The sequence below is a fragment of the Piliocolobus tephrosceles genome, chromosome 9 (assembly GCF_002776525.5).
Source record: "Piliocolobus tephrosceles isolate RC106 chromosome 9, ASM277652v3, whole genome shotgun sequence".
Classification (NCBI taxonomy): Eukaryota; Metazoa; Chordata; class Mammalia; order Primates; family Cercopithecidae; genus Piliocolobus; species Piliocolobus tephrosceles.
Window position 1 is genome coordinate 59227128 of NC_045442.1, and position 26599 is coordinate 59253726.

The 26599-nt window shown below is 37.3% G+C and overlaps 1 protein-coding gene across 6 annotated transcripts in view; it reads right to left on the bottom strand.

The window, feature by feature from the left end:
* JMJD1C (jumonji domain containing 1C) overlaps window positions 1-26599 on the bottom strand; it is a 367699-nt gene that overhangs the window by 23593 nt on the left and 317507 nt on the right. For 4 of the 6 annotated variants that reach the window (XM_023205123.2, XM_023205122.3, XM_031936177.1 and 1 more), the window contains 12 exons: window positions 24992-25135; window positions 24702-24894; window positions 22916-24594; window positions 18780-18952; window positions 16316-18519; window positions 10174-10375; window positions 8208-8422; window positions 7093-7245; window positions 3399-3488; window positions 2469-2596; window positions 2066-2279; window positions 46-260 (listed from right to left, as the gene is read on the bottom strand). In XM_023205123.2, the coding sequence (XP_023060891.1) occupies window positions 46-260; window positions 2066-2279; window positions 2469-2596; window positions 3399-3488; window positions 7093-7245; window positions 8208-8422; window positions 10174-10375; window positions 16316-18519; window positions 18780-18952; window positions 22916-24594; window positions 24702-24894; window positions 24992-25135 (5610 nt within the window). Of the gene's footprint in view, window positions 1-45; window positions 261-2065; window positions 2280-2468; window positions 2597-3398; window positions 3489-7092; window positions 7246-8207; window positions 8423-10173; window positions 10376-16315; window positions 18520-18779; window positions 18953-22915; window positions 24595-24701; window positions 24895-24987; window positions 25136-26599 lie in introns of all 6 variants that reach the window. The other 2 variants (XM_023205127.2, XM_023205126.3) reach the window with 2 other exon arrangements.

The window sequence follows — 26599 nt, forward strand, 5'->3', positions numbered from 1 at the left end:
TGTTTAAGGCCCACATTAAAACCAAAAATCTGGCATCACACTCACTGGGGCTCCCATTGAATATACTGGGGCAAAGGCAATGCCAGCATCTGTAGACCCCACACGTAGCTTTCCAGCTGTTGTAGTCAGCAAATCCCGTAAGGTTGAGCCTTGTTCATTATTCTGGGACACAAGAGGTGATGTTCTGCCATTTGGAGATTCAGAGTTGTCTTGTTCTCTTTCTTCTTTAATTTGTTTTTCAAGGGTAAGTTCTTTGTTTTCTGAAATAGAAAATTTCACAGATTTTGTTTCGTTTTTTGTTTTGAGACGGAGTCTCCCTCTGTCACCCAGGCTGGAGTGCAGTGGCGTGACCTCGGCTCACTGCAACCTCTGCTTCCCAGGTTCAAGTGATTCTCCTGTCTTAGCTTCCTGAGTAACTGAGACTACAGGCATGCGCCACCATGCCCAGCTAATTTTTCTGTATTTTTAGTAGAGACGGGGTTTCACCACGTTGGTCAGGCTGATCTTGAACTCCTGACCTCAAATGATCTGCCCACCTTGGCCTCCCAAAGTGCTGGGATTACAGGCATGAGTCACTGTGCCCAGCCCTTACAAATTTTCATTCTATTAAGCATGGTGCTAAAGTACAGATAAAACTGGCCCCAGCATTTTCTAGTGGGAGATAAAAACTGAAAGAAGCATTAGTGATTTATTCACCTAAACACAAACCTGAGGATGAGTGAGGTTTGAGACCAGCCTGGCCAAATGGATTCAAATAATCTAAATGTAAAAAGGCGTACCTCAACATTTAAGACATGTTTACACCTGTTACAAATGAAAAACACTATAGCAAACACAGGTAGAAAATACAGGTAAGCTGGCCGGGCGTGGTGGCTCACAACTGTAATCCCAGCACTTTGGGAGGCTGAGGCAGGTGGATCACTTGAGGTCAGGAGTTCAAGACCAACCTGGCCAACATGCGGAAACCCCATCTCTACTAAAAATATAAAAATTAGCTGGGCATTGTGGCACGTGCCTGTAATCCCAGCTACTCAGGAGGCTGAGGCACGAGAATCGCTGGAACCTGGGTGTCAGAGGTTGCAGTGAGCTGAGATCATGCCATTACACTCCAGCCCGGACAATAGAGTGAGACTCAGTCTTAAAAAAAAAAAAAAAAAGCCCGAAAAAGAAAATATAGGTAAGTTACACATCTAGTGCTCTGGTGGCTTTCTCAATATGCTCATCCACAAACAATTCTGTAACTAACTTTGGTATGTAGTTAAAGGAAGGCTAAGGCTGGGTATTTTGGCTCACGTCTGTAATCCCAGCACTCTGGGAAGATGAGGTAGACTGCTTGAGCCCAGGAGCTCAAGAACAGTCTGGGCAACATGGCGAAACCTCAAGTCTACAAAAACGAAAAAAAAAAAAAAATTGGCCAGTCGTGGTGGTTCACGCCTGTAATCCCAGCACTTTGGGAGGCCGAGGCAGATGGATTACCTGAGGTCAGGAGTTTGAGACCAGCCTGGCCAACACGGTGAAGCCCTGTCTCTACTAAAAATATAAAATGAGCTGGGTGTGGTGATGCATGCCTTTAATCCCAGCTACTAGGGAGGCTGAGGCAGGACAATGACTTAAACCTGAGAGGCAGAGGTTGCAGCGAGCCGAGATTATGCCATTGCACTCCAGACTGAGAAACAAGAGCAAAACTCTGTGCTCCCCCACCTCCCAAAAGAAAATTAGGCATTGTAGTACATGCCTGTTACTATCAGCTATTTGGGAGGCTGAACTGGGAGGATCACCTGGGCCTGAGAGGTCAAGGCTGCAGTGAGCACCAATTGTGCCACTGCACTCCAGCCTGGGTGATAGTCTCAAAAAAAAAAAAAAACCCACCCTAAAAACAACAACAGGCTAGTTCCTAATAAGCGAAGACAAAATGTTTTACATTGAACCTAACCCATAATTCAAGCAAAAGACCAAAGTAAATTGTTTACCTCGATATTAACAGTACTTTATTGTACAATGGTACATGGTTGGTTAGTTATACTATACTCCTCTCACACATACCTAGATAATCAATTATGTTTACCTTTTTTTTCCTCTCTGGCTTTTTGCTCTGCAAGATCTGCTAACCAGTGCAGTGGTGACTGGGATTCTGGAGGAGTTAACTTGTTATCTGTGCCTACATCACTCTCTGGGCTGCTGCCACCATTTTTCTCAGACTTCTGAGGAGTATTTTGCTGCTGAGACTCAGGCATGCACAGAGAAATTTTATTACTGTGATTCAGAACATTCTGTAAAACCTACAAAGGTAGAACAATTACATCTTTAAACACTTTCTTCAATTATTCAATTAGTAGTATAGATATAAGAAATTTACACAGAAATACAGCAAACATTAATTCATACATAAGTCCTATATCAAATTTCAAATAAATATCAAAGTTGACTAACCACAGATTTTATTTGAGTAACCAGAGAGTTTTACTCACTTGAGATACACCATTCATTGTAGGAAAATTTCCAACTTGTAAATTCTGTTTGTTAGTACAATGACAATGGGATTTAATACCGTATTTTTCTCTAAGAGTGTGCATGGCATCTAGAAGATCTGTCAAAACTACAAAATAAAATGGTAGTTAATAAAAAGATTACCACTAGTTGTTAATGCTGTAAAATTTTTTTCTTACAATATTTTATAATTGGGAATAATGGAGGTTTTCTTGTGCCCTTTAAATTTCTTCCATTTTTCTCCATTCTCTTCCATCTATTACAGATTTGATTACTCAACCAAATTTATATTCTTTATTCTTTTATCACTACTAAAAATCAGATATGCTCAAAAATTATAAAAAGCTTTCATTAAAAATCCAATAGGGCTTTTCTTTTTTTTTTTTGAAATGGAGTCTCGCTCTGTCACCCAGGCTGGAGTGCAGTGGCCGGATCTCAGCTCACTGCAAGCCCCGCCTCCTGTGTTTACGCCATTCTCCTGCCTCAGCCTCCCGAGTAGCTGGGACTACAGGCGCCCGCCACCTCACCCGGCTCATTTTTTGTATTTCTTAGTAGAGATGGGGTTTCACTGTGTTAGCCAGGATGGTCTCGATCTCCTGACCTCGTGATCCGCCCGTCTCGGCCTCCCAAAGTGCTGGGATTACAGGCTTGAGCCACTGCGCCCGGCCCCAATAGGCCTTTTCATTACACTCTAACTTTCTCCTTCTAATGGTGAACTTTCTTCATCACTGAGGCTTGGACTTATCTTCTAAGCTTTATTACATAGAGGATTTCCAATAACTGAGCAACACAATTCAAAACTAGTTAAATCTTCTGTCTCTACCTTGTTATACTTCCAGATACTCCTTTAAGCGCTCCCTTAATCTGGAGCAACCAAGAGCAGTTATATTACATGAAGAAGGTATACTTACCAGAACCAGGTATAATTTGGGTTGGCATTAAATGTTTGTGATCATGAGGCTGTCCCTTCACACACTTCATCCAAGCATATAGTTCTTTATCTGTAAGATAATATACCTTGTGGTATATCACGCTCATGGTTTCACAATTATAAATTGATGGTTTAAAGAACTTAACGATTATATATAATGTCTCATTGTCTAGAGTCATAGCCAATGAAAAAATAAAAAAATAAAAATAATGAAATAAAATGTCAATGATATGCTTTAGATGTTTGGTTCTGAAACAAGTCAGGAAAAACAGTTCCACCATTTCCCGAATTATATAACAACAGTGACACAAAATGGATATAATGATACCCTTTTAAAAAATTTCCAGTCATTATTGTTATTAGTCACCTCTATCTTCTCTGTAGCTAATCTCCTTCTCTTAGCTGTTTTTTGTGCCAAACAGAATTTATGCCTGATCCTAGTACATCAGACTGACACAGTTTGAGATGACTGTTAAATCATTTTCCTCTTATGCTTCAAAGACATGTAGAGGAACATGAGACATGTAAAAAAGCTGGTACCATACAGTTATTATTAATTGCTACCGCTGACTTCAAATAAGCTTTCATCCCTGAAGTTGTAAACAATTAAGGCATACCACAGGGCATAACATAAAGAATAATGTTATGTTTATTTGATATCTTGATCTCAAGAACTTTCTCTATAAATTTAGTGACACAGTTACTTACGATGTAGCTATAAGAGCTTCAGTGTCACAAAGCTCAATAAACTCAGCATTAAAAAAATTGAGAACTAGGCCAGGCACAGTGGTTTACACCTGTAATCCCAGCATTTTGGGAGGCCAAGGCCACAGATCATTTGAGGTCAGGACTTCAAGACCAGCCTGGCCAACATGGTGAAATCCCATCTCCACTAAAAATAAAAAATCAGCCAGGTGTGGTGATGCATGCCTGTAGTCTCAGCTACTTGGGAGGCTGAGGCAGGAGAATCACTTGAACCCAGGAGATGGAGGTTGCAGCAAGCCGAGATCGCACCATTGCACTCCAGCCTGGGTAACACAGCAAGACTCCATCTCAAAAAAAAAAAAAAAAAAAAAAAGAAAAAGAAAAAAAAAATCTAGAACTATTGCTTCATAAAAATATACATTCAATAAAATTCAAACCCAATCTAAAACTAGTCACCTTTAAAAGCTTTGACTTTCCTCTGCAAAACCTACATAGTAACTTGCAAATGTTTTATATATTGCTTATATTTTAGACACTTATGTTGATTACCACTACATGAAGCTATATATTAAACCTACTCAATCTCGGTTTTATTATAATATTTAACAGTAAAATGGATATTTAGATAGTACGGACAACAACCCAAGGCATAAGTTACACTTAAAAGAATGATATGGTAACTAACAAGACTATACTTTCAAAATTAATACTACTATGAAAATCAGCAGGCTGGGCATGGTGGCTCAGGCTTGTAATCCCAGCACTTTGGGAGGCTGAGGTGGGTGGATCAGCTGAGGTCAGGAGTTTGAGACCAGCCTGGCCAACTTGGTAAAACCCCATCTCTACTAACAATACAAAATTAGGCATGGTGGCCCATGCCTGTAATTCCCAGCTACTCAGGAGGCTGAGGCAGGAGAATTACTTGAATCCAGGAGGCCAAGATTGCGCCACTGCACTCCAGCCTGGGCAATAAGAGTGAAACTCCGTCTCAATGACAACATCCAAAAAAAAAAAAAGAAGAAAAAGAAAATCAGCAGTAATACATCAATTTAGTTTTAATACTCTTTATCTTATTCAAAGAAAGAATTTATGGTAGCTTACATATATATACATACATACAACACAGCAAAACAGAGTAAATTAAAATTAACTTTTTTAATTTGGCAAAGGAAAACCAAAAGTAATATGAAACAAGGAAAAAGGAATTTGAAATACACATCATGTCATCAAGTTTTATAAGAATTAATTGTCAAAATACATGTATTATGGTTTCACATTTTACTCATATTAACATATCTATTGCATATCCCAGAAACACTTAGCTGTAGATGTTCAGCTATGCTTTCACATTTGCTCAGGTTTCTTTGGTAACAAAGGGTAAGAGACTTTGGTAATCCTATCAGTAGAAAATACTGATGGTTAAATCATGGTTCATCTACCTGATATACTACTCTGTAAAAAGAGCTGCCTGAAATGAAAATGACATTCATTACTTTGAGACAATCTATACTAAATTACTTCTAACGTTTCCACAATTCTAATTCTCTTATTTCATCAGAACTCTACTCCTAACAAAAAATTCAATACCAGTTTTAGGTAGTCACTTCCAAAATTGCCTTGGATAATCTTTCTAAAACACTTTTGATTCATTTAATTACTTCCTTTTTGAGACAGGGTATCACTGCGTCACTCAGGCTGGAGGGCAATGGGGCAATCACAATTCACTGCAGCCTCCATCTCCTGGGTTCAGGTGATCCTCCCACCTCAGCATCCCAAGTAACTGGGACTACAGGCACACACCACCATGCGCAGCTGAGTTTTTGTATTTTTTTTGTAGAGACAGGGTTTTGCCATGTTGCCCAGGCTGGTCTTGAACACCTGGGTACAAGCAATCTTTGGAAGCCAGCCTTGGCCTCCCAAAGTGCTGAGATTACAGGCACGAGCCACCATGCCCAGCCTACTTCCTTTTTTAAACTTTACATTATCTCTAGCTGTATTAATAAACAGAACACTGTTTTTGTGCCATTTGTTTACCTAGAAATTAGAAATAATTGAAAGGCTGTTTCCAAATTATCAAGATTTCTTTTTTATTCTCTAAGAATTGGAGTCAGCTTGGGCAACATGATGAAACTCTCTCTCTATGAAAAATACAACAAAATTAGTGAGGTATGGTAGTGTGTGCCTGTAGTTCCAGCTGTTCAGGAGGCTGAGGTGGGAGGATCACTTGAGCCCAGGAGTATGAGGCTGCAGTGAGCTGAGACTGACCACAGTATTCCAGCCTGGGTGACAAAGTGAGACGCTGTCTCCAAACAAAACAGAAAAATGGGGATAAATGGGGTGGTGGCCACATATTCCTCAACATTTGTATTTGTACTCTAAAGACCAATATTTAGGAAAATCAATTTACATTTATACTAGTAAGTATTCAACTGTGACTTATAAAGTATGACTGTGTAATTCATAGGTCCTAGAGGACTTCAGGTTTCTACACATTGCAGTCTTTTAAAAAATTTTTCAATAGAGACAGGGTCTCGCTCTGTCCCCTAGACTGGAGTGCAGTGGCACAATCAAAGCTCAGTGTAACCTTGAACCCCTGAGCTCAAGTGATCCTCCTGCCTAAGCCTCCCAAAGCACAGGGATAATAGGCATGAGTCACAGTGCCTGGCCCACACATTGGAATCTTAAAGCAACAAAGCCTAACCTAAATTTGGGCTACATTAAGGAACTATCTGACTGAAATGAGAAGACGGATACACTCATGAGGCTGATGGGTGTAGCTGCAATTTAATTCTAGAAAATACAGCCATTAATAAACTGTGTTTACTTCTCCTCTTAAAAACAAACTGAAAAAAATTCCTTAATACATTAATAAGGAAGGTAGGAATAAAAAAACACATCTGATGCTCTAGAAGAGTGATCCTAAAGAAAATATTATAAAAACTTCAATTTATGTAAACTTATATACCCACCTCTAGAACTCTTCCTTTCCTTTGCCTTGTAACAATCTAAGCAGACCACAAATCCACATTTTTGGCAGACCCAGTGAATGTTAAACAATGTTGCTTCACATGCATCACACATCTCCCGGACTCCTCTCACTGCTCTTTTCCAGGCAATTTTGGCTGAAATACAGAAAAAACAAAAATTTTAAAGGCAAACATGCTCTTTTCCAAGGCAATTTTAGCTGAAATACAGAAGAAATAAAAATGTAAAGGCAAACCGAGAACTTTCAAGGCTATATTAACTGAAGACCAATAGACTTCTTGAAGTAATTAGTAATTCTCTTTAGAAGACTCATAAATGATCATAAGTGAAAAATAAAAATGGCTTTACATGTAAGCAGGGTTTCTCAACTCTGGTACTTTTGACATTTTACGGTGAATAATTCTTTGTTGGGAGGGATTACTCTGTGCATTGCAGACTGTTCAGTGGCATCTGTAGCCTCTACCTATTAGATGTTGGCAACATATCCTTAACTCCCTCAGTTATGCAACCAAAGATGTCTCCAGTTATTGCTAAGTGTCCCCTGAGGGGCAAACCAGTGATTTCAAGGAAGGGAAGGAAAAGAAGCTAATATTTAGAGTGTCTACTATGTTACAAACTATTAAAGTACTTAAGTAAACATAATTAACATAACTTTCTCAACAAATTAATGACATAGTTATCTTTCTTATTTTCCAGACCTGCCTGATACCCAGAGAGGTTATTTGCCAAAGGAAACAGTTAAACAGGGAGTAAAGCTGAGATTCCAGTACAAATAATTGGGGTAGATTATGTCTTTATAAGCCAAATGCTGAAATTTCACAATTTGCATCCAAAGTGGGTTTAAAGCATTAATTTATGTTGTAACGGCAGAAACAGCAAAATGCTACTGTGATTTCATAAATGGTTAATTGACTCAATTCACCCTCTACAGGAAAATATCTGTAACCTTAAATACATATTGTAAAAAAGTATCTTTATCATAATTAAAAATTAACAAGATAAGATAAGATTAGGGACTTCTTTCATAGATTAAACATAATTCAAAGGGAAATTCTTAAAATGAAATTTGTGCAGTTCATGTTATATTTAACTTCCTTACCATCCTTTTTCACCCAGGACAAAGCTGTTTTTTCAGATGTTACTAATTGACAGAACTTATCACCTATTATATCCAAGATATATTTAGAAGTCTCTATATCTAGTTCATCATCTTCGTAATTTTCATGTGTCCACAAACTCATAGCTTCATCATCATATTGGTCAGGAGAAGAGAAACCATCTATTCTAACTACTCCGTTTTTACTAAATGACAACCTGAAATATTAAAACATAAAAGCATTAGGTACCAACATATTAAAATGTAAGTTCAGTCTTTAAAGTTGTAAATTTATAATTATGTTTATATTGCATTATAAAATATGAATTACATTAAAAACAGGAAAACAGGTTAATTCTTCACACACTAATTATTGAATTAATTTAAATAACTCATAGGTGTTATGCAAATGGCAATAAGTAGTACTAATTTTAGGTTATTTCAAGAAATTAGATCACTTATACTTAACTCCAACAAAATGAAAACTGTTTAAGTGTTTGATGAATGACAAGAGTAAAAATGTGGGTCCAATGTTGCCCAGAGCAATGCTGTTATTTTATACAACATCTAAATCAGGAATCACTAAAGCTGAAATGCCCTAAATCAACTTAAGCCTTTCACCAGGAGGACTTTAAAAATGCCAACTATACATACACTTTCATTAATTAAATTGAAACATTACTGAAGTGATTGAGGAGAACAAGGATGAAATTCTTAATAGTTTTATAGCAACCCCATTAATGTGCTTACTTGCTCTTAGCTTCTGATATCCAAATAACTACTCTATTCAGAGAAGTTTATAGTAAATGGAAGCCAAAATTGCCATTCTCTTACTGGCTGGTGGTTATTCCTCAATTATCTTGTACTTAACTCTCTTTACTCTCAAATAGGTGATGTCTAAAATATAAGTCATACTGTATTTTTCATATGAACAGCAACATTTCGTTTATCCCTATTTTTCATATCTTATCTTTCCAAAGTATCCTTCTCTTTAAACCAAATTTCTCCTTTTTGTCATAATCCAGCATCTTATTTTGGTTTTATGGTATAATGTTTGCCTGAACATTTCTTTACTTCAGACTTTTCCTAGATTTTCTTATCACCTCAAACCTACTTTCCTTTTGATTCCTTTTTTCATCTCTTCTGCACTTCCATGGGTATTACCTCTTATAATTATTCCCTGAAATTGTCTGTCCTTTGGGGATTGTTGGCTACAAAGTGAGGAAGAAAGAGAACCTGGTCCATTCTTATCAACACGTATTTTTGGAGGTCTATACTGGGCTACTAGCATAGTGTAGTCAGCAGAGCAAAGTGTCTCAGTTTCTTAGGAAGATAATTACAGCTAACAATAGAGCATTTCATATGTGCATGGGACTACACTTAAGGACTTGGCATACTTTATCTCATTTAACCTTCATTAAAGCTCTGTTAGGTAAGTACTAACATTTACATTTTGCAGATGAGACAGGCTTAGCTGTCCTACCATAGTTAATAAACTCACACAGGAACTAAGGGACACAGATGGAATTCACAACTAGAAATGACTGATTCTGGAGTGTGACATGTTAATTAGTCTTTACTGTCTGGGTTATCCAGCTATTTTTTAGTTGAACTCTTACAAGTCTACCTTTAAGTTTTTACTTTTAAACTATTATTTGGTAATATTTATATTAAATTAGTATATAGGTTAACAACTGTTCAGAAAAAAACCTTTTTCTCATTAAAAATAAATCTCTCAGAACAGAAAGGTCATATGGAACATGAATAACAATGTATGTATTTAGTCTAATAGTTAGAAATTGTTAAAATTTAGCACAAAAACATTTAATAACTCTTTTATAATGTTTCCAAAACATGGAGACTCAAAGACTTACTCCCCCATCCAAAAGGGACACTCAGAATAACACTATATAATTTCCAATACCGAATCAATAAATTACTTTTTTCCCAATCTCATATTTCCACTTACCGTCTAAAGTAGTAAAATCTACAAAATACTGGTGAGTGAGCTGGTTCTTCTCCTTTTTTACTGCGAATAAGTCTACATTCTCGGCACTTTTGTAAATTAGGCCCTATCTCACAGCAGGAGTCATCCTGTAAAAAGGATTCCCCAGTTTGCTTCAGCTTCTTGACTTTACGCCAATCTTTCAATACTGAACGAGGAATGCCAGCTGTAAAATCAGTAGGAAAGTTTTAGCAAGGTTATGCTTTGTAGAAAGTTAAACTCCTTGAGATTAAATTCAAGTCATATATATATATATATATATGAAATTCAAGTCAGTATATTGTGATAATACAATAAGACTTCAGTAAAGAAGCAAAGACATTAACAGCTGTAGGTACCAATTAATGACTAAAAAGTCTGCAGCAGCATTTCTATTGACTTACTAACCAATTCTACTAACCAAATGAACCTCTCTTATGTCAGGGTACTGAAAATGGAGAACTAAGTTTTCCAGCTGACTGAACTCTTTAAATATTAAATATTCATGTATGTATAATAGCAAATGTAAGAATCATTCATATTCTGTGTATATCAATAACTGAAAATACAGTCCTTCTATACCAAAAGTTGGTTGATGTAGGAGAAAGCTCTTTCAAGATCCACGGCAAGAACGTAAAGATCAAAGGTTTATATATTTAGAAACTACATGTTAGTCTCAACATATTTCTATTGAAATACATATCTGATTTTCCAAGGTAAGTGTGGCTCATTAAGACAAGTGGTAATTTTATAAAACCTGTATTTGGGAGAAGACGTGCTGAGCTATTTCTCCTAACATCTTTCCTTTACTATAATACCCTGCATTTGGTATCAACATACTGAAAGTGGCAGTATCTTTTAGAAAAATAAAAGCGTTCGAAGAAAGTAAAAGGAAAACAAATTAACTTGGCTATCTTTATTGATGAATTAAAAAAGCCATCAAAAAAGTAAAAAGGACAAAACTCTAATGCATTTTACAGTCTAATATATGAAAACAAAATCAACTTATTTATATACTCTACATCACTGCTCCATCACATTCACTGACTCTGTTATTAGGTATAAGAACACTGCCTGAAGTCATCTGTCATCTAGAGAGTAGGAAGAATTTCTGGACTGAGAGGAACTCCAAAAATTAAATGTTGTCTATTAAAATTTTTAAAAACGTATTTATTTAAAAGCAAGTTGGCCAGGTGCAGTGGCTCATGCCTGTAAGCCCAGCACTTTGGGAGGCTGAAGCGGGCGGATCACCTGAGGTCGGGAGTTTGAGACCTGCTTGACCAACATGGTGAAATCCCATCTCTATTAAAATACAAAAAATTAGCCGGGCATGGTGGCGTGTGCCTGTAGTCCCAGCTACTTGGGAGGCTGAGGCAGGAGAATCGCTTGAACCTGGGAGGTAGAGGTTGCAGTGAGCTGACACTGCACCACTGCACTCCAGCCCGGCAACAGAGCAAGACTCCTTCCTTAAAAGAAAAAAAGAAAGAAAAAAAAAAAGACAAGCTATGTTGGGGTCCAGATGCAGTGGCTCATGCCTGTAATCCCAGAACTTTGGGAGGCCGAGGTGGGTGGATCACTTGAGGCCAGGAGTTTGAGACCAGTCTGGCCAATAGGTGAAACCCTGTCTCTACTAAAAATACAAAAATTAGGCAGGCGTGGTGGCACATGCCTGTAATTCCAGCCACTGAGGAGGCTGAGGCACAAGAACTGCTTGAGCCCAGGGGGCAGAAGTTGCAGTGGGGTGAGATCCTGCCACTGGATTCCAGGCTGGAATATATATAAATAAAATATATGTAAATAAAATAAAATAAAATAAAAGCAAGTTATGTTGGGATCAGCAATTAGTTGTTGGTTTTAACTTCTAATTGTATTCTTATTGCACCCATATTACTGTATCTATATGTCAGACATTAGATTTACACAGTTTGCTATTTCTGTCATGCAGAAAGAATAAACTGTATTTCCTACTCTTGTGTTTTCCAATCATGCCCAATGTGTGGATCAGAGGTACAGCTATTCTCCTGAGACTATACACTTCTTGCAGAAACTTAGAAAGCACTGTGTTTAAATAAACCATATGGAGTGGCCCATTTGAAATCAGGTCCAATTATTAAGCACATCTAGAATTGCTGCCTCGTTCTTTATAATTACATGCTTTCCCCTCTCTGTCTCTAACTTAGGGTAAGGAACCATTTGGCTTAATCCACTAGAGAAACACCCATGTGTATAACCACACACATCTCCCACTTATGGTATAAACCCATTTCCAGAAGACTTATGGAAAAGGTTATTTCCTCCACTATGCAAAAGACAGATTTTTCCTATGAACTGTGTAAAATATTCAGTTTTTACAAGTTGGAATGAACGACAGAATTGTTATACTGCTGAGAAATTTTTATTTGATACACTTGCTTCTAATCATCTATTTACTCTTCAATTTATTACACTAGAATAAACTAAATACAGTCTATTTCCATTTTTTATTATATGCCTTTAATTCCAGATAATGGAACAGTTCAGAGTATGGAGCACCATACCACTGTGAACAACTTATCTAAGGAATCAGACATTTCAAAGCAAATCTCAATTATGTGACACAAAACAGGCACTTGGAGCTTTTTTCAATAAAATAATAAATGAGTACAAAGACTTAAAAGGCCCAATTCATATGGAGAGCTTTTGATATTATAATTTTTGCTTCTAGACAAGGCCACACGACTGCACCTAACTCCTTTTATGAATTTAACTGTCATAGTATTTGTTCAATAAATAAAACTTCATCCTTCAATTCCATATATATATACTTTACTGGCAATATATAAAATCTAAAAGTTTGAGATTAAGATACTTAGTCAACAAAAAAATACCTAACTCAATGGATACTTCTTCATTTATAGTAAGAACCTTAGTTCTCCAGAAGCAAATCCACAAACAGCTGCTCTAACAGAAAACTGGGGAGGAAGAAAATGAGACAAATACTCGCCAAACATTAATCTCTGATGTGCCACCCCCTTAAAAAAGTATTTTTTTGGAGATACAGAAATTAACTGTGATCATAAACCACTGGTTTTGTGTACTGTAGAATTTATATATTTAAATATAGTGGCAATTTCAGATCATAAAATTAAATGTAAAAATTAGATAAAATGTAAGATAGAAGTAAATGAAACATAAAAATCAGTGGAGAAAAACTGGCTGACTTTTAATTAAGAGAAACAAAAAGGCAGCAGATAGGAAAACATTCCAAAACAGTAGATAAAACAGAATCTATTATATGCAGCTTTAATGTACTAAGAAACACACTATTATGTGTATGTGTATATAAAATATATAATTATACATGTATAAGGGTATATGTAATCACATTACACAGTTGAGGTGTAAGCCTAACTCATTCTTTTTGATTGACCATGACTGATGACAATTCTACTAAACATTAGAAAGAGAATGGACATTATTTAATCTATGAAGTAGATAATCCATTCATATTTAGAAGTTCCCTGACTTATGAAAACTACCAACTTAAAGAACTTTTCTGTGCTCAGGAGACTGAGGCAGGAGGATTGCCTGAGACCAGGAGTTGGAGGCTGCTGTGCACTATGGTTACACCTGTGAATAGCCACTGCACTCCAACCTGGGCAATATAGGGAGACTGTCTCTAAAAAATATTTAAGAAAAAAAAAACCCAAACTTTTCTAGGTAGCCTAGAAGAAAAACAAGTCAACTCTGTCCACAATTAACAGATGACATCTAATACTGACTTAATATGACTTTGGACTTGGTGAACAAATGGGTCATAAAACAGCCTCTCTAAAGCTACATGCTGGTTACCAAGCAGGCGAGATTTGACTAAACATTACAACCTGGGGAGAAAATAGGCACTCATTCTGGTCCTTTTCTTCGAACTTACTTGTGAATATGTATATCTGTCTCAAGATGGAAAGAGAATGCGTATTTCACTAAGACTTAATTTTACAAATGTAACTTCACGAGAGTTTTCTAGGCATTAAAACCTGGAAGGTACCTATCTGGTTTTTTTGTTTTTGCTTTTTAAGTTTTACTCAAGTATCTGAACACCCAACACCAAAGGAAATGTCATATAAAACAGAAGAGAAACAATTAAATTGCTCACACTAAGCCTATTATGAATTCATGGGGGCAGTGAGGGAGAGTAAGGGAAACACATAAGAAAAAGCAACTCTGTATATAATCCAATATTCAAGTAAATGGCAGGTATCCTTCGATGTTAATCCCCCTCTCTGTCTTCTGACTATGCTTGCATTTCAGTCTGTCAGTCTCTGGCTCTAGTTGAGTTTGTCCTTTGTTCTTTCACTTTCTGACTGTCCTTTTCTATGACTCCATCCTCCTGTTTTCCTCTCCTTCACTTTGCCTCTGGTTTCCACACAGGCATGTGGAAAAACCTCATTCAGTTAAAAAGCACAAATGGGAGCCTTCAAGCATCCAAGTGCTTTTGAAAGTACTTCTTGAGTGTCCACATTGTCACAGATATTTCATATATTGTATGTGGATGAACACACGGACATAGTGAAACTAAGTGCTTTCTGCATTGTGCAACACACCTAAAAAGAAATAAGCAAACTGAGAAAAACTACTACTAGAGTAAAACGATATAGAAACACTTTATAGTGAATATTACTGTTAAGTATCCCTTAGTTTGTCTAGCTGTTGCCACAAAGGATATATAATCAGTTTTGAAGCTATTAATTTGGCAATTCTTTAACATCGAAATGAATACACAAAACCACAAGCCTCCCTTTAATTTTTACCCATTAAGGACTGTTTGAATGAGCAGCATTAAATAGATAATAATTTCCATAAGCTTCCCATTTTGTCACCAGATAAGAGTGAAATATAGTCCACATTCATATTACTCTGAAGTAAAATTGGCCCTCCATTAACTGTGGGTTCCAAACCCATGGGTTCAACCTACCATGGATCAAAAATACTCAAGAGAAAAAAATATTCTACAAAGTTCCAAAAAAGCAAAACTTTAATTTGCCATGTGCAGAGTACTATGTTCAATCCTGTATGAATGAAGTGATGTGTAAGGATTGTGTTAGGCATTATAAGGAATCCAGAGATGATTTAAAGTATATGGGAGGATGTATGTAGGTTTCATGCAAATATAGTCATACACTATTAGGCAATTTCCTCATTGTGGGAACTTCATAGAACGTACTTACACAAACCCAGCTTACAAAGCTGTACAGTATTTACTGTACTTTATACTATAGATAATTGTAACACAAAGTATTTACGTATCTAAACAAAGAAAAAGGTATAATAAAAACATAGTCTTACAATCTCATGATACCACTCATATATACATTCCATCATTTGTTGTTTATTTTTTGAGACATGGTCTTGTTCTGTTGCCCAGGCTGGAGTGCAGTGGTGCAGTCATGGCTCACTGCAGCTTCAACCACCCCAGCTCAAGTGATCCTCCCGCCTCAGCTTTCCAAAGTGATGGGATTACAGGAGTGAGCCACTGTGCCCAGCTGTGCATTCTGTCACTGACTGAAAAGTTGTTATATAGCACATGACTGTACTATGCTATTTTATATAAGGGATGTGCACCTCTGTGAATTTTGGTATCTGTGGGGGGGGTGGGGGGAGGTCCTGAAACCAATCCCCCACAGGTATACCCAGGGACAAGTGTAATTGTCTTCTAGAAATGTGCCTCAAAATATGTGTATATGAGTAGAATTTCTTTCCTGACTACATCTTGGTATCTTAGCTGATACTACGAATCCACTTTTGGTGTGACAGCCATAACTGCATTTTGACAATTCTTAAAAATGGCCAAAATACGAGTAACTACTAAATTCCACGCTGAGTTATGCAAATTACCTACAATGACTATCAGGTAAAACATATACTTCTACAAGTCTTTTAAAAATGGAGGAATAAGTGTTCTCTCATTTCCTCTTAAAGGGGAAATGTTTGTGAAATGTAGAAACGAAATCAATGAGCATATACATAAAGCTAAGGCATGCAAATGAAGACAAAGGATGCCTTTAAGCTCACTGATCTTTAAAGAAACACACTAATTCAGCTAAAACATTCAGCCCATTTTACCTGAGATAAAACAAAGTAACTGACTTACTATTACTGTTGCTTTGCAACTTCAGTTTACTTTTTTCTTTGGCACTCCTGCTGAGAACTCCATTGGGTTTCAAATCTTCTTCTATTTCACCTTTTCTCTTCTGCAAATCATTTTGCTTCTTTTTGTAAGTTGGCTTAGGTTGTCTTTTAGTCCTTTGCTCTGACTTGCTTTCACTTTCATCTGAGTCTCCACTTTCAGAGCCAGATTCATAAGTTCTTTTGGCTTTTCTCCTATTGACTTTATCATCTTTTACATATTTATCAACTATGATCTTACTATCTACACTATTTTGTATATCACTAGATGTAGAGGCTATTAAGTTGACAGAACATGGCTTAATAATTTCTGATACAGAATTCCCTGAATTTTCCATTTTATTCGTATTTTTATCTTCTTCTGAATGTCTGGTGAGCCAGGCCTTTTTCAGTTTAGTATGGTAGTTTGGTTGACTTGTCTGGGAAGCTTGCCCATTTCCTACAGAGTTTGCTTTGTTAATTGTACTACAGATTACAGTGCTATCAAGAGGAAGGGAGGCTGAAAGTGTCTGACTTTTTATAGCATTAGGTTCAGTCTCACTGACATTACTACTTTTATACTGAGCTGCAGCCAATGCTGCCTTGTGCTTTTTTAAATGGATAAAATCAGTTGTGCCTGAGAACCCAGAACTGGGTTGAACAACACTTCCTGTCTTACTACTGGCTAACGTAACTGGTGCTGTGGTGCTGACCTTGCATTCTTGTTTCTGAGCCACTGGCTGACTGACACTTTTTGAAGATGTACATTCTGATGATGTAGAGGCCAAAATGGTATTTGATAAAGAAGAAATTGCTTCTGAACCACCCCAGTTGGAAACACTGGTAGTATCGGCAGCAGATGTGATTACATCCGTTTTGGTATTACACATTGTATTTACAGACATGACTGAACTGGGAACACTGCCCTGTGAGACAGCCTGAAAGTTTTTTTCAGATTTTGTGTGAACACTGTCTGAATTCACATTTGGCAAAATGATTCTTCCAGTTTCTCCGGCTTCTGCTGGTTTGAGGCAATCTGTTTTATGTGTCCCAGCTGAAGATCTTTCACTAACTCGATCTTTAGAAGCTAAGTGCACTGCTGGCACACTATCAGTTTTTGTACTAGAGGACGGACGCACAATGACAGATGCCATAGCAGCCTGTAACTTTCCGCTGCTTTTCTCCACATGCCATTCGGTTTTCTCTTTGCTGAGGTTATTATTAGGTCTCCACATCTCTGTCAAACTCTGTTCTGAAGAACTCTTAAAATTTGCCTGAGAGTCTTTTGGCTCAGGTATTAGAGTTGGAGGCTTCTGTGACTCTTGAATTTTACCACCAGCATTTACTGGCATCACAGGAGTTAAAGTTGGAGGGGAAAGGCTACTATAGCTGCCTTCCTTTCTTTCTAGGCTGTGATGGATTGGTGGGTGAAATACTGGTGCTCTATGTAATGCAGGCATACTGCGGAGTGTATTTGTAGAAGAAACTGTCAAATGGGTAGGACTCCTACAGTCACTTCTGAAGGTTGTTACCGAGTGAGATGCAATCTGATGCGGAAGATGTTCTGGTATCTTGCCTACTAAACCTTCACTTTCTGGTTGGTGTTTAATCAAAGGTGGAGGCTTTGAAAGAGATGTTATAAATGAAGTCAGAGTTTGAGGATTAGCTGCTGCCGCCGCAAGGGCATTACTCTGTTTATCACCATAAATATTTGAAATTTCTTTGGATGGGTATGATCTTGGTGGTTCATTGACCACACTATTAGACAATGTAGTGAAATAGTTACTTTGGGGTAAACTCTGAGGCACTGAGTGCTTCATTTTATAAAGATCTGATACTGAGCGTTCTACATCCATATCTTGTTTGATGACATGACTTTTAGGACTGGACGATGATGACGCCACTCTGGAATAATTCTCTCTCTCACTCTCAAGTCCCTTGATTTTAGTTGTAAAAGGAGCAACATCAATACTTTCTTGAAGAATTCGACGGTGTTCCTCTTTGTATTTGTTTAATCTCTCTCCAGTCTCCTGGGGTGGTCTCTGTAATTGATTTAATACTGGATCCACAAAATGCCTATGTAAGTGACAATCTTTTCCAGTCTGTGACCTATTTAGATCCAGGTCATTTTTTGCTGATGTGGATGCAACAGACCGTAATGGTTCCATAAAAGCTTTCCTTTCTAATTCTCTGTAAAGAAAACACACAAATTTTTCTGTAACCACTTTTTCTTGCAAAATACAAAGATAGCTTTTATGCAGTATCATTCTATTATGAAAGTAAAAGACATCTTTGCATGTACTCTAATATTATAACAAATTTGAAGAAATATCAAAACAGAACAAGCCTAATCTTAAGATATGTGTTAACTTAAAATTAACTGTTTAAAAGGTTAATTAAGAAAAATTATGAACAAGGTATTTATAATTTTTAAGCATTGGTGAACTTACTCCTTATGATGATCTACTAAAGTTTTTGTCAGTGGTGGACTGGAATGGGCTGTAATTTTAAGAGGCCGATGAGGCTCTGCACTGGAAGGTCTGACAGGAATGTGACTAAGTAATCCAATACCATCTGCTGAGGTCACAGGGGTGGGCTGATGTAGCCAAGGACTGGGAGAATTCTATTAAAAACAAAACAAAACAAAACAAAAAACCTAGATTTCAGTTACTAGAAAAAGCTAAACACCGTGTCACAGTAGGACTGGGTATGATCTTGGTGGCTTATGAGTTCATTCAAATAGCAGTTTATTTGGGAAACTTGTAACTTTTTCTAAATACATCTTATGAGAAATAGTCAAATAATAACATAATTATACAGATTTTTCCATATCATAATCAGTATTAAAGAATAACTTATTGTCATCTTACTAAAAACAGATCTTGAAATCAGTGCCTTTAATTTACTATAAATGCCATATACAGAACCTAGCTTATATGATTTCCTAAGATTCTAACAGCAAAAGAATATATATTGCTAACAGTAAAAACAGAATATTCCTAAAACACATTTCACCAGAAGTAGAAATTATAACCAAATTAATTTGTCAATTTTTGTCAACAAAAATAATTAACTTTTCCAATGTAACAATTTACTGACAAGTGGCAGATAATTACATTTCAAAACCCAAATGCACTCCCCATTTCACTCTAAGCTATAAACAAGGTTGGACCATTAACATTGGAGGTATAGAGGTCTAATAAAGTTAATTTTTTACATCAATATGCTGCCTGTCTCGTAACTGAATATAAGGTGACAGCAACCTCTATAAATATTTTATGTACTTATAAACACGGAGGCTAGACAGTCATAGTCTAAGTCCATATATATGTGACACACACTGAGTACTGCTCCTTTCCAAGCCATTTTTAAGTTACTTAAATCCGTTTTCCAGAGTTTGGATATTAAGGAAAAAGACACAAATCTTTAGCCAGCTCTTGGCTCCCCTGGGTTCCTCTAGCTAGCTTATCTTTGTGCAGCTGCAGCTACCTTAATGACATGAGAGTGAAGGATCAGAATAAAAATGTGAGTGCAACAATAAAAACAGAAACCTTGAATAAATAATGTGAGTGCAGTAGGGCACTTGGGCCACCAGGCCTGCTTTCTATTCTGGTAAAGAGGATAATATAGTGATTAGTGATTCTTCACTGAATTTGACTATGCAACATACAGGTTCTAGTAGGACTCCCATCTACCGCAAGATCAACAGCACCCTCCAAAATGGTAATGGGAAGCTTGTGATCAATGGCAGCATAATTCTGGAACTGAGATCTTGTCAACCTCAAATGTGGTGATGCTGGTGCAGAATAAACTGTGGGGATCACTGGTGAGACTTCATTAAAGGCCAAAGGTCATATGAAAGTAGAGCCAAAAGGAGTCCATGTTTGCAACAGGAATAAACCACAGGACACATCTTTCAAAACTGGTAGACCTTATGCAAGATGCAGCATCAATCACTTGGTGCCTCTTATCATCAAAATTAATTCATCACATGGTTGGGCTTGATGGCTCATGCCTGTAATCCCAGCACTTTGAGAGGCCGAGGCAGGAAGATCACCTGAGGTCAGGAGTTTGAGACCAGCCTGGCCAGCATGGTGAAACCTTGTCTCTACTACAAATACAAAAAATTAGCCAGGTGTGGTGTTGCAAACCTGTAGTCCCAGCTACTTGGGAGGCTGAGGCAGGAGAATCACTTGAACCCAGGAGGCGGAGGTTGCAGTGAGCCGAGATTGCATCACTGTACTCCAGCCTCACAACAGAGTGAGACTCCATCTAAAAAAAAAAAAAAGTGTATCCATCACAACTTGGGAATGATAAGAAGACTCATGGCCACTGTCTACCCAAAACATAATCACTCCTTTCACAAACTTTGGCATGACGAACAGCATGCTTTTATCTATTGGCATCACTAATGTTATATGTAAAAAATATTATCCCTGAGTAAAAGAGAAAGTCACTAACACTGCCTTCTAAATCACCACCCCCAACTGGGATCTCACTTTACTTTAGAAAGCTGTCAAAAAAGATGACGTTAAGGTGTTAAAAACACCCATGTGAGGCAGAGGTTGCAGTGAGCCAAGATCGCGCCACTCTACTCTAGAGCTTGGGTGACAGAGCGAGACCCCGTCTCAAAAAAAACCCCACAAAAAAACAACATAAACACCCATGTTCACTGTAGCATTATTCACCACGGCTAAGAGGTGAAAGCAACGCAAATGTCCACAGACAGATGAATGGAGAAAGAAAATAGGGCACATACATACAGTGGAATATTATACAGCCTTAAATAAGAAGAAAATCCTGTCACATGTTGCAACATGGATGAATCTCAAGAATATTGTAGTAAGCTAAATAAGCCAGTAACAAAATGATAAATATTCTATGATTCTACTCATAGAAAGTATCTGAAGTCATGAAAACCACAGAAACAGAAGAAAGGCGGTTGCCAAGGGCTGGCAGGGAAGGGGAATTAGTGTTTAATGGTTATAGTTTCAGTTTTACAAGATGAAAAAGTCCTAGAGACCTGCTGCACAACAATGTGAACATACTTAACACTACTGAACTGTATATTTAAAAATGTTTAAGATGGCACATTTAATGTTATGTACGTGTGTGTTTTTTAACCACAAAAACAAACAAGGTATTAAAAAGGGATTCTGAGCCGGGCACGGTGGCTCAAGCCTGTAATCCCAGCACTTTGGGAGGCCGAGACGGGCGGATCACGAGGTCAGGAGATCGAGACCATCCTGGCTAATACGGTGAAACCCCATCTCTACTAAAAAATACAAAAAAAACTAGCCGGGCATGGTGGCGGGCGCCTGTAGTCCCAGCTACTCGGGAGGCTGAGGCAGCAGAATGGCGTAAACCCAGGGGGCGGAGCTTGCAGTGAGCTGAGATCTGGCCACTGCACTCCAGCCCGGGTGACAGAGCGAGACTCTGTCTCAAAAAAAAAAAAAAAAAAAAAAAGAGATTCTGGGGGATACTTGATGAGCATCCTAGGATGTACAAAGGACAAGGCTGTCTTCTGGGAGTTTAAAAGTGATATCAATTTTTCCATTTTTTATACCGGGGCAGGTATTGCTCTCAACAACCATTTTTTAGTGTAAAAATGAAATTGCTATAGAAACCACATAGCTTATGAATGAACAAGAGCCTTATACCACCACCTTCAGCAATACTGTGTTAGGCAGACAAAATCTCAGCTGCAGCTTTACCCTCAAATACTGGGAATCTGCAACCTTGAACACCCTTAAGGGAACAAGGGGGTTAAACAGTCAAACACTGTACTATACCATTAATATACAAATACACATCTGGAGAATATAACAATTTGTTTTTAAGAATAATTTGATAACATATATCAAAAACCTTAAAATTTTATATAAATTTTAGAAATTTCATTTCTAGGAATTTGGCTGAGCAAAATAATTATGTATAATTTGTATTATATATAATTATCACATAATTATTGTATAATTATAATTATGTATAATTTGGTATAATTTTTATACCAAAAATCAGCTGGGCGCGGTGGCTCACACCTGTAATCTCAGCACTTTGGGAGGCCGAGACAGGTGGATCACAAAGTCAGGAGTTGAAGACCAGCCTGCCCAACATGGTAAAATCCCGTCTCTACTAAAAATACAAAAATTTGCCAGGCATAGTGGCAGGCCCCTGTAATCCCAGCTACTCACTCAGGAGGCTGAGGCAGGAGAATCGCTTGAACCCAGGAGGCAGAGGTTGCAGTGACCCGAGATCATGTCACTGCATTTTAGCCTAAGTGACAGAGTGAGACTCCATCTCAAAAAAAAAAAAAAAAGAAAAAAAGAAAATATACCCAAAATTTATATGTATAATAAATATTACAATCTATAAAGTTTTACTTCCTTAAACTAACTCTTTTTATAAACAGGCTTTTCTGAGGTTTCAGCTCCCATTTTTGAGGTTACTAAGCCTATGGAAAAACAACCGAAAAGTTCTAATATATTTTATAATAGGAAATGACCTAAAAAATAGATGAAATATTGAAAAAGCACCTGTACATGTTCATTTATATTGATATGTGGCAAACTACAGTGTAACTTACCCTCCTTAATGAAGCTTCAGCATTAACTGCATTTTCTGGGTGAACCCACTTAGAAGAAGGCAAACCGAGTCCTGAGTATGCATGTGTTCCATTTGGATACTGCCAAATAATTGGATAAAGTCCAAGCTGATTATATGAAGCAGAAGGATGGGCTTGTCCAAGAAGATGAGGTGACTGGTGCTGTAACAACTGTTGTTGTTGCTGGTGTGCTAGTGCTAAGTGGCTCAAGCTGCTGGCATGAGCACTCTCTAGTCGTGGGTGGCCACCAAGTAAGGAGGCAGTAGGCACTCCAGGTAACACAGTGGGAAGTAAATGAGGGTGATGAACAGCATGGTGTGGACCACTAGTCAGAGGATGAGTGTTAATGGCAGGTAATGGAGTTTGACTAGATGATCCGGCTAGTAAATGGGGTGCAGGAGTTAAGGCAGGATGATGGGTACCTGGATTTAAACAGGTTCTATGAGATGAGGAGTGAAGAGGAAAAGGATGCTGGCTTAGGAAAGGTGAAATATGATTAGCTCCTGTTTCTGACCCAATAAGTGCAGGATCTCTGTAAACTGTAAAATGCTCATTTTTATCAATGATAAGAGGACTCTTTGTAGTTTCTAATGTACTGCTTCGAGTAGGAATTGGATGAAAACTGCATCTTGACAGCTCATGTTCTATCTTATTTGCCAGTCTTCTTTCACCTGTAGCTTGGCTGTTCACATAAGTGGTCTTAGACTTTACAGAATCAGGAGAATGAGTTATTTTGGGTTTAACAATTTCAGGCGACGGACTGGATTTTATCTTGTGAGTATCTACTGAAGTATTAAGTTTAGATTTTATAGTCTCTGGAGGTGGACTTCGCTTATGCAGCTTATCTTCCACGACAGAAACTGCACTTAAAGGAGAAATGTAAGAGACATACTTCTCTTTTTCCGTGTTCAAGTGATCATTTCCTGAAGAAGCATTTGTAACACTTGATTGGGTAAGATCCACTTTAACTACATCACTGACCCAGCTCTGGTCAGAATCTTGTTTTGCTGTTTCCAAGAATTTTGCATTTGCAATAGAGTGTTTTGAATCACTAACATTAGGATCCATTTTCTGAAGTGTCTGAAGGCCAAAGGTACTTGAGTTTTCCTGAGCCACCTTTTCTAAATTAGTGTCATTTGTAATATCAATAACACATTTTGGTGTGGGTGGTCTGGATACAAACTTCTCCTTTGGTAGTAATTCCATGGTATGTGTTTTTTCCATACTGCATTCCTGAGGAAGTAAATCATTAGAATTATGATCAGAAACTGTGGACTGTTCTGACGAATGGATAATCATATCTTCTTGAAGCTGAGTGTCAACAGACTTCCGCTTCTCTGCTTCTTCATGTTTTTTATCTTCCTGTATTTGATCCCAGGGAGGCTGGCTATCTTTTAGGGTCTCTTCTCCTGCCTTCTCATTATTATGGGTTTTTCCTTCTTCTCCATTTATTTTTGAAGTATTTTTATTTTTCAATTCATTTTCTGACTTCTGTTCTGATGAATTATCTATTATTCTCTTATTCGAATTTTCTGAGTCGCTGCTCTCAGAAAAGTCTGAAACATTGTCAGTTCGAAGTCTTTTCATATTTAGTTTCTTTTCATCCTCCTCAGGTTTCCTTCTTTTATTCATCAAGTGTTTGTTTTTACCTTTAGGATTTTCTGTAGGATTAAAGAAAGAACAATCATTTTTCATACTAAATAAGCGTATTTTAAAATGTATTTTTGTTTCGTTTTCATTCCCTTAAAAAAAAAAAAGTGGGTCCTACCGCCTCGTGATATATAATCATATTTTTCCTCCTTAGACTTCTCTTCATCTGGTATACTGCTATCTGAGCCCTTCCTCTTATTTGGACGGATACTTCTTTGTTGCTGTTGCTGGTGCGTATTCTGTTTTGGTACAGCAGCTTGGGAGTTCATTGCTGGTCTGGGACTATTTGCTTGAGCACGTGTATAATGGCTCTAAAAATAACCAATTAACAGTAATTGTTTACTACCTGGTTTCTACTAGCCTAAGGAAAAATATTTTACAGAAATCCATCCCTAATAACATACATACGTGAACAGCGTTGACGTTTTGATTGGCACGAGACCTGCGTCGTGATGTAATGCCAATATTTTCACCTTTTAACAAAGAGTGAACAACATCATCTAGAAAGGTCATTTGAACCATAGAAGGATCGACATTCTGTGGTTCTAGTACCTAATCCATGATACAAAACAAAAACAAAAATTAAATAGAATGAGCTAATCAAATATTTGGTATAATTTCTTTACTCGGTAGAAATGTTTAGAAATCAGCTTGGGATCCCTAATTTATAAGATTCTGTTACAATAATTTACTTTATTCACTTAAGACAAAATTACCTTTTTAACATTCTGAAACTCACCGTTTCAACTGCTAACCAAGAATTAAAAAGCAAATATATTTACTGCAAGTACATCCTGAAAAACAAGGGTATTAATCAAGAATACAGATGCCAGCAATGATACTACAAAACCAAAGCACAGACGCCAAGATATGAAATGTATTTTAAAAATAGAAAGTAATTTTCAAAAAGCAGTTGTAAAATAAAACTCACAGGTAGGCTTTAGGGAGGAGAAAAAGACAAAAATTGTGCAAATGAAGAATTTTTAAAATGTGGTTAAAACTATTTTAACAATTCAAGGCAGTTTTCTACTTTAAGAGGTAAAAGTTTGTCACTGTTTTAGGGAAAAAATCAAACGCAATGAAAGAATAACATTTATTTAGCATTTTATCTACATTTTAACCAAAGTATTCACTTTGAATTGTGTATAAAGGAGCTCTATCAGATAATCTCCACAATCCAATCAGGCAGGAAGGTATAAATATCTATTTTTTCTACATAAACAATAGCTTTAAAAATGAATATTTTTTGTATTAAAAAAACAAAATTGAAATCTCAAGACTTTCAGACTGGTACTTAAGACTCCATAGGATTCGGGTGCAGTGGCTCATGCCTGTAATCCCAGCACTTTGGGAGGCCAAGGTGGGCGGATCATGAGGTCAGGAGATCAAGACCATCTTGGATATGGTGAAATCTCGTCTCTACTAAAAATACAAAAAAATTAGCCGGGTGTGGTGGTGGGTGCCTGTAGTCCCAGCTACTCAGGACGCTGAGGCAGGAGAATGGTGTGAACCCAGGAGGTGGAGCTTACAGTGAGCTGAGATCATGCCACTGCATTCTAGCCTGGGTGACAGAGCGAGACTCCATCTCAAAAACAAAACAAAACAAAACAAAGAAACTCCATAGGACACCTATAATCCTTAAGATTCACCATAAAACTTAATTGAGCATATCAACACTGACATCTGATGTGAGAAGAACTGTAGTGTTTGTGTTTAAGTTTTCACTGATGAAAAGAAACGATTTGGGAAACATTTTTATTACTGGAGGGACAGAAAAACTGCAACTCTGAGAAAGAAAATTTAGCTGATCTAAGGATTTTAAAAAGACTAATCAATTAAAAGAGTTTAATGCCTCTATTTTAGGAACGATTTTATCAGTGTTGAAATAAATTGAGCATCACTGTCTCCCTATGACCTGAAATGACCTCTATGAAATATCAGATACACTTAAACTTACCAGAATTACAGGACCAAAAACCATAGAGAAAAAAATTATTTAGTATCAAATTGTTGATG